Source organism: Haliaeetus leucocephalus, unplaced genomic scaffold, assembly GCF_000737465.1.
Source record: "Haliaeetus leucocephalus isolate CR32 unplaced genomic scaffold, Haliaeetus_leucocephalus-4.0 Scaffold151, whole genome shotgun sequence".
NCBI lineage: Eukaryota > Metazoa > Chordata > Aves > Accipitriformes > Accipitridae > Haliaeetus > Haliaeetus leucocephalus.
Genome location: NW_010972587.1, coordinates 11,675,593 through 11,688,250, shown reverse-complemented (window position 1 = coordinate 11,688,250; position 12,658 = coordinate 11,675,593). Strand labels below are relative to the sequence as shown.

The 12,658-nt window shown below is 36.4% G+C and overlaps 1 protein-coding gene across 1 annotated transcript; it reads left to right on the top strand.

Annotated features, from left to right (window-relative positions):
- The first annotated feature begins 690 nt into the window (after window positions 1-690).
- On the top strand, window positions 691-12,272 carry LUM (lumican). The gene is made up of 3 exons (XM_010561861.1): window positions 691-1,003; window positions 4,088-4,984; window positions 11,227-12,272. Exons 2-3 carry the CDS (start codon window positions 4,108-4,110, stop codon window positions 11,379-11,381), a joined length of 1,032 nt encoding a protein of 343 aa, XP_010560163.1. The 5' UTR covers window positions 691-1,003; window positions 4,088-4,107; the 3' UTR covers window positions 11,382-12,272.
- The last annotated feature ends 386 nt before the right edge of the window (window positions 12,273-12,658 follow it).

The following is a 12,658-nucleotide window of genomic DNA, read 5'->3' as shown; positions in this document are numbered from 1 at the left end:
ATTTAGAGATAAGGGAAGGTTCTTATGGAAACATTAAGACCCACTTTAAACAGTTACTGTCTTAGTCTGTTATTTTTTGGCATTGCCTGGTGAAAATAACATCTCGTCCAAGCCTTAAGATGCATTCTTGAACTACTTCCATGGAATAAGAAACAGACAACGTAAAGCTGAGTAGTTCCAGATTCTGAAAAGCAGAAGAAAGCTCTAAGTGCAAAAATGCGCAAATGTATAAAGTGGGTTTACACTAACTGCTGAAAAACAGTTCCTGGGATGTGTTTTTATTAAACAAACATACATTCAATCACCAAAGAAAATCTCCAGACCAAATAAATTCCAATGCTTTGCAGAAGAGACTTTGAACTCGGCATTTCAGGTTGTAGAAAAGGTTATAATTAAAAGATATCCCTGCATCTTGGGTTCTGATCCTTAAGCTAAAACTTTTATTAATGATATTTTACTGTGGACATAAGATAGTTAAAGAAAAAGGCAGAAAAATGAATGAGTCACTTGGCTGAAGAAGCACAGCAGCATTGAGGTCTGAGTGCTATTTGTTAGCTCATGTCTAGCAGTATAAAATAAGTTGGAAAACAAAAGTCTGTTTGTAATTTGTTTTACAATCTAAAATGTTTTCCCTCTAAAATACAAAAATTCCTTGTATAAGGCTATGCTATTGGTCTAAACTTTCTCAGGTTTGTGAAACACTGATCATTCTCTCATCCCACAGGAATAACAGATGGGTTGTCCTTGTACAAAATATGGTATCCACCTGCACTTCATTAGAGAGAGCTGCATTTTTGTACATGCCACACCACAGGATCACCATGATGACATAGCAGCTTCAGAGAACAGCGTGACTAGGGCTTTTTTTTTTTTTTTTTCTCTTGTAACACAGAGGATCTGGCAGACTTTTACCTCCTGACACTGTTTACAGCATATATTGGTCGATACAGTCCCTTATTGCATCTGCTCTGGGAATTAAGGAAAGCAGCTTCAAGGCAGTAAGGTAAGTGCTGCTGCATGTTTTAACGGTAATGTTCAGCTCTTTAAATGTAGCTGTAATGGGAATGTGAAAACATGTCAGGATAAGTTTGCCAATTTGTAAATTGAACACAAATCAACAGTTGCTTAGTGGATTCGCTTTCTCAGTTTCCTTAAAACAGCCTCACATATTTTGTGCATCAGTGTTGCACTTTTTTGCAGCCTGTTTCGTTCTACTTCAAAAGAAGAGTTGATGTACAGTACAAAGAAATTTGTAAGACTACTCACTGCTTACTTATTCATTCATAATCTATTAGTAAGAGCTCCCCAGACTCCATTTGTTCAATCATCTTGCTTCATTTTACAAAAAGACAAGGTATCCTGATATTTAAATAATTAATCAAGTAAACAATGAGAGGGAAATTATAAATATTTTGAAATTTTTAGTTAATTTTAAAGCACATTTTAAATTTACCATTGAAACTTTTTAAAATTAGATCTTTTGCAAACTGTGTAAGATGTTATGCTGCAGAATTAAGGTATATTTAGTTTAAGACTGACTGAATGACAAGCTTATATTTATTTTGTTTCACAACAACTTTAGAATTAAGGTAGTATAGACTAGCTCCAAAATAGTTTGAATAGTTTGTCTGCTCTACTGTAGTAAGCAATTTTCCAAAATCACTGATTTGCCATTTAGTATGTTTTGGCAAGTTGCCTGTGCAACTTCACAAATATTTTCACAGTTATTTTACAACACAACCGGTTAGAACAAACACAGGCAATTAGTTCAAGCATGCTTACGTTATAAGATAAACGTCTAAGAATGTATTCTGATTTTATCTTTTGGATTCATATAGTTCAGTGCAACAAACAAGCATGTGTACACGATCTATTTACCTCTTACAATTCTGACAGAGAAACATTTAGATACATGAATGAGAAATCCATTAATACAAGTTAACTACACTACATATGTAGTTTACTGTGCTATTTTGTCACACATATGCTCATATGCCCTTGCACTACAGAATTGTCACCTACATTTTAAAATGTTGTTAATAAAATAATTCGAAACACTTGCTATCTAACTTTTTAAATTACTTCCAGGGTTCTGCAGAGCAGTTAAACATTGTATACTGTTTAAAAGAACCATCAGCCTATGATATCAGTAATAACATTTAGCATTACAAATGCAATTTGAAACTAGAAGAACAATAGAATTTGAATTTCAAATAGGATGTTTATGCTACTTTATCAGTAAGACTATAAAATGATGCAGACGTGTAAAAATGTCACTGTAAGGCCAAAGAGCGTAGTCCCTGAAGTTCATTACACTCTCGAATACTTTGAATACAGAAGCAGTTAGTCCCCCATCCTTAATGTTTAGTAGCTAAATAGGACCAGATTTTGAGCTGAATTGTCACTGTAGTGTCTTGGCTTTCAGAGGAGCTGTACTTATTTATACCAGCAGGGGACTGAAGGCTGAGTTTGCATGTTATCACGCAGTAATGAAGAACAGACAAAGGAAATTACACTGATAAATCATATTTCAATGATTGCTCTATCCTATGGTTTGTAATTAGGTAAATGTGATGGGACCAAAACCATGGAAAAGATATGCAACTGTCCTTATTCAGGGGCCAGCAGCTTAATATCGAGCAGAGGGACTTTGTGGGTGATTGACTTGAGATAACATGAGAACATTTTTTAAAAAAACTTCGTGCTGTACTGCATGAGATCAATAGGCCCTGCCTAGAGGTAATTTAGTTAAGATTATTTAGCATTAGGGCAGACTTTCTAACTACGGCCCTGCATTTTAATACTATGTACTCTGTGTAACACTAAACGATGCCAATAGCAAGATTAACTTACTCTGCTGGAAGATTGCCCAGATCTGAGATGAATTGTCTGGTGGTCTGTTTACAGACTTCACATACTTTCTGAAATTACTTGAGAACAGAAGGTTCTAAGGATTTTCTTAATCTTCTTACTGTCTGAAGAGCAGTTGAGTACACTGAGCCTTGTCTTTTACTGGTGCAAATCAAAGTAAGCTCACTGACTTCAGTGATGCTAGACCCACTTTGCCAACACAACATCTGTCTAGGCAGTAAGAAATAAAAGCAAGATACTGATCTTCACAGATTAGCATCTTGTGGAGTATCTGATGAGAAAAATATGCCCTTAAAAAGTAAGGTGAGACCACTCATACTGGATCACAGCAGAACATCCCCAAGGACGCTGAATGTCCTTTTGCTGTATGTGAACTGGAAGACCAACTATGTGAAGCTAGTGCTTTTTTGTTTTATTGATTTAGAATGGTCATACAATGTAATCAACACATGTACTGTTATATATAGAATTTACAAGAACATTTGCACTATCTGAAATTCAGTCATTTCGGATCCACTGTATATCTATATTAGATAGAGTATACTCCTGCACACATATGCAGTGCTGGTTATTAGACAGGTCCAGGAGAATATGCTATATATTTCTACTAGTTTGTTCTTTAGGCGAATATGAAACTTAGTGGACCATGCTTTGCTGGACACGATCCATGAGGAGAATGTATTTCAAGCTACAGGCATCTTAACAATCACTATACAGCAGATCATTACCCTCAGTTTGTAACTTCCCTGGCTCTTTCAAACTTAAATCAAATTGCCACATCTTATTTAGATATGAGGCAATTCAGTATATCAAGAGTGCTTGATGGAATTTAAATGGCAAAACTGCCTCTGAACATGGCTTTCAGCAGAACTGAAAACTCTTCCGTGCCAAGTTTAAAGAACTTGGACTTTATCATCCTTCTTGTGACCTAATGAATGAATGCAGGAAGATATAACAAATGTTTTACTTACAACAGCAGAATGGCCTGCAGTTTTGCATTACAAAGGCAGATTATAACAAGACAGGGACTGTAAGTTTATAGTAGTAACAATGCAATACTAACAAACTAATATATTTTTTCTTAATTAATAGCTTTAAACAGGAAGCCTAAATTAATTAGTTTTTAATTATAATCTTTACGTGGTAAAATTTCAAATGTTGCTGAAAGAGAGAAAAAATTGAAGTTATAACTTTTTTATTCCCTTTCACCATACAGGGACAAGACACATTGCAAAGATGACTTTAAACTCCCTACCTGTCTTTCTGTTATTGATTAGTGGCATTTTTTGCCAATATGACTATGGTCCTGCAGATGATTACGGTTATGATCCTTTTGGGCCATCAGCAGCAGTCTGCGCGCCAGAATGTAATTGTCCTTTAAGCTACCCTACTGCCATGTATTGTGACAATCTTAAACTGAAAACCATTCCGATTGTACCAAGTGGAATAAAATACCTTTATCTTCGAAACAATATGATTGAGGGCATTGAAGAGAACACGTTTGATAATGTAACAGACCTACAGTGGCTGATCCTAGATCACAACCATTTGGAAAATTCAAAAATTAAGGGAAGAGTCTTCTCTAAACTAAAGAATCTGAAGAAACTTCACATTAACTACAACAATTTGACTGAAGCTGTTGGACCACTCCCTAAAACTCTGGATGACCTGCAATTAAGTCACAACAAGATCACAAAAGTCAATCCCAGTGCACTTGAGGGGCTGGTGAATCTGACTGTCATCCACCTCCAGAACAACCAGCTGAAAGCAGATTCTATTTCTGGGGCTTTTAAAGGCCTGAATTCACTTTTGTATCTTGACTTAAGCTTCAATCGACTTACAAAGCTACCGACAGGACTGCCTCACTCCTTACTCATGCTGTATTTTGATAATAACCAGATCTCCAATGTTCCCGATGAGTATTTCCAAGGTTTTAAAACCCTGCAATATTTACGTTTATCCCACAATAAATTAACAGATTCTGGAATACCAGGCAATGTCTTCAATATCACATCACTGGTTGAGTTGGATCTCTCCTTCAATCAGCTGAAGAGCATTCCAACCGTCAGTGAGAACCTCGAAAACTTCTACCTCCAAGTCAACAAAATTAACAGTGAGTTAAATTTGTGTACTTTCATTAATATTTACCTCCATCTAGACACTGATGGTCAATGCAAATATCTGGCAGGGTAGATCAGCCAGTCTGAAGAAACGGTACTGGTTAGACTGGTAGTACACTGACATTTCTCTGACTGTTGTTCACACTAATGTTAAAAGGCAGACATTTATCTGATAGCTACTCAAATTAACCTTAAAGAGAGAAATTTCTGTTTTCATACTAATGGGGGTATTATTGGTTAAATTCTCATCTCATGCAAATTGGAGTATCTCCATAGAAACCAATGGAGTTGCCTTATACAACTGAGGAAAAAACAGTGGGAAAAGTTTGATTAGTATGGAAGATGTTCAGAATTCATAAGCCAGCAAAAAGAGACAGATATCAGCTGAGGATCTGACTACGGTATGTGTAACCTTTCAGGAGGCTGGCAGTGAAAGTGCTGGAGGGAGGAGAGAGGGAGAAGAAAACAAATTCATCAGGTATTAGGCACAAGGCACAGTGACTAATTTTTCTCTTTCCTCCCTTCTCTCATGCAGTATCCCTCCAAACCCACCTTGAAATCCAAAGAGCTGCCTCTGTTGTTTTTTCTTTTCATTCCCATTTCCCACCTTGTATGATCATGTGGCAAGCTTGCCTCCATCCAATCGTGATTTGAAAAAAATGTTCCTTCTGAAGTCAATAAATGTCACACCTTGCATGAGATCATGGAGGTTTCTAGTGAGACAGGGCTTTTATGAGGCTGTCCTAATCCTGGGGTGGCAAAGAAGTGTTGGAGAGCTGGAGAGGCCTCACCATCACGTCAGAAGGTTTCCAGCTGCACCACTGTCAGGTGGTGGTCCCTGATGTAGAGGCAGTTCTGTCAAACATAACAGTGTTTCTGCAGGAGGACTGGCATAAACCATAAAACCATCTCTTTTGTTTGCCTGCTTGTATCCATCAGGGGTTTAGGATATCACTGTTAGTTATCCCATACATAGCTAACTTCATACAGACGTAGCCTTTAAAGCCAAATGTTTTAGTGCAGATCTTACCAGACAGAGGGCAAGACCTTTTGAAATGTTTTGTATTTACTGTGCTTCATGTTTTCCTCAGTGTTATGATTTTGTTTTTCCTATTACATCTCAGTTCCTTGTTTTGATGAGGGAAGACAATGAGTTAATGCTACCCACCTGAGGCACCACATACAGCCACCTGTAGAGCTCTGTCAAACACTCTTCCTCTCCTAAAAGAGCTAACAATGATGATGTTTAATTTATCATGAGATATATGAGGCAATTTTCCCTGCTTAGAGTGGTTGTTCTGAGCCTTCTGCAAGATACCCAGGTACTGAGTTTGCTTTCCATTCACATTTCCAAGGACTTCTGAGTCAAGGGCTGTGACAACAATTTAATTTTGCAATGAAAGCTGTATTTCCAGAGTACTGGTCAGCAGCAGAGGGGGACGGTGTGAGGAGTGGGTGTGCACCGGCTGCTGCTGCACTGTCATCGCTACCCTATGGACTGATGCAAGAGAATTCTGATTTACTGGTTTTTGCTTAACCACAAAACCTAGCAGACTTCAACAATAAATTTTCTTGACTATCTGATTTCACAGGCATAATATGGTGTTCCCTAAGATGCTAACTGATAATGTGGGACAAAATTTAGTTAACAGTAAGCATTTCAGTTTAATGGAGTACCTGACACATGGTCATCAAAGCCTTTGCAGCTCATTATTCATTGTACCTGACCTACAGCTGTGAGTGCTTAGTCTTTCTAAAAATTGAGTTGATTGACCTTTAAGTATTTAAACCTCAAACAAATGACCAATTTCTTTTTTTAATAAAATATTACAATTTGCCAGAGATTTGTGTAAGGATGACTGTAAACAAGGGAGCTTCCCTTCCATACCATGGCCTATGGTACACATATACTGTGAGAGAGAGAATTCTGTATTTGGGGTAATGAAAATTTGTCCTAAAATGTACAAAAGGTATAATCTTTCAGGTTATGCTTACATAGCTTAAAGTTTTCACTTATACTGAAACCTAATATAAATATATTTCTCCAGAGTTCTTAATTTGTTACTGTCTCCCTTTTTCTCAGGTACCTTTAGGCTAGCAATTAAAGTTTACATTTGTCTAAGAAAGAGTAATCTGGGTCCAGCCCTTTTGATATTACCAGAAAGAAAGGAAATATTTCTCTAAATTATTATCCATGAGTTTCATCCTGGGCTTGCTACTGTCATTATTCATTACCATACATAAAAAATTACCTGTTTGAGAAATACCCTCATTTAAGTGACTCTGAGCTTTTTGAACAAGAATTGAAGATACACATACAAAAAATTGTAGCAGAACTGGCTTCACTTCAGTATGTTCCATCTTCATCTGTGATGCGAGGAGCAGTAAGAAAAGTGGATAGGAAACTGGAATGAAGAAAAATTCAGAGTAACTCCTCTCTAACTCTTATGTCTAACTAAGAAATTGAAGCACATCCATAATATTGAATGTAAGTTAGGTATCAGCTGTATACTCCATCTACTGTACTTGATGCTAGTTGGATCTCCAAGGTAGCACAGGACCATGGAAGGTTTATAAAAGCCTTTGTTTTCTCCATATCTCAAACCTAAACTGTAACTTCTAAATTGAAACTTCTTTTTTTTTTTAAAATATTTCATATTAGTAGTAATTTAAGGGTGGAATTTTCTGTTTAATAACAGCAGTGGTTTGCTACCATGCTTTAAGATGCTCTTAGGATTATATATATATGTATATGTATGTATGTATAGGCAGACTTCTCCATCTTTCATTTGTACTTGTAAAGGATTAAGGAGAGAGTTACTGCTTCCACATCAAACCCAGGGAAGAAGATACCACACAAATGGAGTATAACAAGGGGGAATGTGAAGATGTTCCAGAGGACAGTTAAGGGGCCACATAATCTGCTCCAGTCCATTGGCTGGATCAGTACCTGTACCATGATTGTACTTATTCTAAACAGAGTTATTTGTGGAGGTGCTGTATGGTCTTTTATCTGGCTCACTCGACCAATCTCCAAAGGATTTTTTTACAATGGCCTGTGCAGAAATGACTCACATCATACAATTACTGTGGGACCACAGACCACCAGGGATGACTACGGGACTTCAGATCCCGTTAGGATTGCCCACTGTATTGCACGCCTGAACAAGGAATCTTTGCACAGTTAATCTTCCCCTTAGTTAAAGGCTGCTTACACTCCTGATGTACAAGGAATATACTCTCACCTAGCATATAGTAAAAAATTAATTCTGTCTAAAAAATAAGTGTTTCTATGCTCCCATTTTGCTCTATAGGGAGAGAAGAGGAGAGGAGATGCCTGTTCCTTTTGTTTTTTTTCCCCCCAGATATTTCAAATATTCAGGTAGTTTGTTAGACTATCAGAATTTCTTATGGCGACAGACACTTTTAGTGAGAAAATAATAGTTCAGATGAAAATCTAATTTTCATCCAATCCTTCTTAATCTCTCTGTGTCTGGGTTATGCAGGAATTCTGTGTTGGGAGAATATGAATGCCACAGTAGTGGCAAAATTCCAGGTATACTGCCTCTGAACTTGAATATTATAAATTCAGGAAGATATTTTAACACCTGCAACATTAACAAGTGTAATAAAGAAGGAAGTAAGCTACTGACATATTTTTTGCAATAGTGCTCTAGTCTCCCTGACTGCAGTTCCCATACAGATCATATAGGTAACAGCACATCAAGTGCATTCACAAGACCCACTTACCTTATTTTTCACTAGTGGAGACTGCAATTAGACAACAAACATTTTTAATATGCTTCTAACAACTGAAAATTATATGAACTGTATAAAAAATTAATACCCAAATGCGAACAGTGTGCACCACTGAAGTCCATGGCAGAGTTCCTTTGAGTTCTGCGAGGACTAGATTTGCACCCACTTCCAAAGGGGTTTCAGTCTCGTAAATAATCAGCACAGATGAGTGTTTTGGTAACACAGATAAATTTTGTGGTTTACATGCATGAAGTTTACATCCTTTCAGTAGTTAAGCATGTACCCAACTTTTATAAGCATCCCTTGTTTTGCATCCAAAGTTAGTATTTATGCTCAAAAGTAACAATATAGAAAAAACAAATAAGTAAATTTAGAAAGTTTTTAAATGTCTGCCTTCAACAGAACTATACTTACCACATCATTCCTGAATGACAAGAAACTGGAAAAAAACCTTGTATTGGAATTCATGTTTATTTTAATGTTTACAAATTACACCCAAACTATCCACAGAAAACTGGACCTAAATAGTTAATGGTATAGCCTGTAGGCCAACAAATGAGTTCAAAGTCTCAGGAACTTATGTTTTCATTCAGCACAATTCTACACAGATCTAACCTTATAAACATTTCTCAGATTATATGACCCTAACTCACAGGAATCATCAATTCACTTCAGCTGGTACATTCTGAATTGGAAGGTAACAGAATTGGTCTGCAGTCTTAAAATTGTACTATATTGCAATATGGACTGCCCAATAAATGTGCCATTAAGGATGCATTTTATCTCTCACCCTTCCAAAACAAGGTTGGACAAAATACTAAATCTGGGAAATCGTTTCAATTTGCTTTAATCAAATTGGTGATCAAGATCTAACATTTGAAATACATTTCCTTAATCCCTATTCAAGACAACGTATTTTGTGAAAGATACAAAAATCTTTACCCATTCTCCAACATCATATTTCTTTGTCCAAAAAATTACCTGAGCTCTCATGCTTTAAAAAGCTGCCTGTACAGATGGATGTACATCTATACTTAGTTTACACAAGCCATGTCTCATCAATGATAGTAGGTTATTGTAATGCCAGTTCTGAAAGAATCCAGCTGAAGTTAAAGTAGAGATATGAAAGATAATTCCCCCACTTCCCTTAGTACTACAACATAATGTAGGTCATCACATTTTCTTAGATGAATTAAATAGTCATGCAGAAAAGATACATACAGCGGTGTTTTCAAAAGTCCATGACTACCTTGATTTCTCAGAAATTATGAGACCTAGTTCTTTGCAACCTAAAAGCAACAGAAGATGTGGAATTTGTCTGCATACTGGTGAATGGGTTCATTGAAGGAGTCCCTTTAAAATATTTTCTGTGTGAATTCAATTGATGTCAATGGCCTGAAGAAGAACAAGCCTCACAGACTGCTTCTTTAGTAGTGATGGAGCTTTTCAGTAGACTAATCCTCTGTCTGACCCAAAGGAAGCACAGGTGAGAATGAAGGACCATCTTCGCAGAATACCACAATGTGGTATGCAGGGGACACCAGGTTTATTCACATACATTCTCTCTTGAAGATAGATCTTCTCTGCTTTACAGATCTGTATAATATGTGTAAGTGTGTGCTTATGTATACTGAGCACAGAATTTCTCTGCTTCATGTAATTTCTAGCTTATGGTTAATACTGCTTACAAGATACAAGACATAGTTCTCCATTCAAGACCTGTCTGGTGTTACCAAATAATACTGCAACTGAATAGAGGCTATATATATCATGATATAGAAATTACAATAAATATAAATATTTTTATAAGTATATTTTACATTTATACTCGCGTTCTAATCCTGCTGTTCTGGAAATGTTCAACTATACAATTTAAATGTAAAACTCCTTCCCAACCCCAGCCCCAAACTTCATTTTGAAACTCGTAAATCAAAATGACACATCCAAATCAGTATTTGACACAGACACCCATTGGACTGCCTGTTCTTAAGGGTAAAGCTGTATCATGGTTTCAATTTCTCCAGAAGCTTTTTGCTTCCTTCAATATCTTATGTAGCAGTGTTTTACCCTTCCATCGTAATGTACCCAGCATAACTGATTCCTCTCTCTGCATCTCCAGTTGTACTGGAGATTCATTTTTTTCCTTTTTTTCTAAATGCCAGATTAGACCTCTATATAACATCTGAAGTCTTAAAACTCAAATAGGTACTGGGAGCACATAGCTCTTGAAAAACTCATTCTTGAAATTCTGAACCTCTCACAACTAATGGAAAGAACCTCTCCTAACACAAGCCCCTCCAGTTCCAGTAAATTTATGGGGAATTACATCAGTGGACATGCAAAACATGCAAAAAATAGTAAAATAAATTTAAGGTCACAATTTCAAATTAAAATTAAAAAAGCAGAAAAATAATGGTTTTGTCCTATTTGTCCTAACTATTCATGCTTTCTCTTATTCATGTTCCCTTTGTTTCAGAGTTCCCATTGAGCAGCTTCTGTAAGGTTGTTGGGCCAATGACCTATTCCAAGATCACACATTTGCGCCTGGATGGAAACAATCTCACTCGGGCTGATCTGCCACAGGAGATGTACAACTGCCTTCGGGTGGCTGCTGAGGTTTCACTGGAGTGAGATACCTGGGAGCATCCAGTTCGCTTCTGGGGCAGTAACTTCAGGAATTACATCATGATAGCTCTTTAAAATTAGGATATGTCTTTAAAAAAGTGTCGATCTGCCTATTATCCATTCTGTTTGTTAATATTTAGCATGCACTTGGCACCCTTAAGGAAATGTGTGCATATTTTTACAAACGGTTGTATTTAGAAAGCACAAGAATGACCAAATGTGGTGTACAATGTGCCTTCATCTGGCTAGGTAAGTTGATGAAAAGCATTCGACTTCGTAGAAATCTATGTCCATGCACGCAATACATGCCAGCTGGTACCAGACTTACATGGACGTCAGGTGGGTTTCATCAGGGTGCTGAGCAGTATGGGCTAGCCTGTGTAAATACAAGGTTCCTCTCCAACCAATCCAACTTTCTTAATTATTCATGCCTTTTTCATATTGTTATCAATTACAAAGGAAAAAATGATTTAACAATCTAAGAACAATTTAAAATGTATGAAAATATGTTTTCAGAGACCATGACATTATTAAATTAATGGAATATGTGAAAGCTAACAGGGAAACAAACATTTTTCAGGTTAAAAAATTGTTTACTCTTCTTTTTGTCGTATTTTCATTTAAACTTTCATGGTAAGACTTTTATCCATTGCTGGTATAATTGTTATTTCAAAATAAGTCATATATACAAGTATTTTTATTCAATTACTTGCATGCTACTTTTAACCAGATTGTAGAAAATAAAACATAGCAAATAGTATTTTTGTGTCCATATCATTGTCAACTATGTTTCAGTCTTTTATAAATTGAAAAAAAAAATTCAGGTTAAGACAAGATATCTAAGCTATTCTATTATTATTAAAATTTATTGTAAGGTTAAATAAACTGTTTTCTCTACTTTCAAGTTTCAATATGTTTGTAAACATATAATTTAACATACTCCACTGCACTTGTGTTGGCCATTAAGTTGATGCTTTATGGAGTTTGCAGTATGGGAGTCACAGCACTATGAAATAGTGAAATTAATTTCTTGGTATTGTCAAAAGAACAATGAAATCTCTCAGAAGCCACAGGCAATGAGTAAAATGCAGCCCTAGCTACTCATGATAGAGAACTGGTACTGTCTTCTATCTGGGAATGAATAGTCCAAATATTGCCTGCATCCTGGAACACACAGTAAAATAAATGTGTTGGTAACGGAGCAGCACAAATTGCTTGCCTGCAAACACAGATCATCCCACAGGTACTATTTTCCTTTCAACTACTAGGCTATTAAACTCTCA

Coding starts and splice junctions, on each gene's coding strand:
- LUM (XM_010561861.1), top strand. CDS start 4,108: ATGACTTTAAACTCCCTACCTGTCTTTCTGTTATTGATTAGTGGCATT. Junction 4,985..11,226: donor CCAAGTCAACAAAATTAACA/GTGAGTTAAATT, acceptor CCTTTGTTTCAG/AGTTCCCATTGAGCAGCTTC.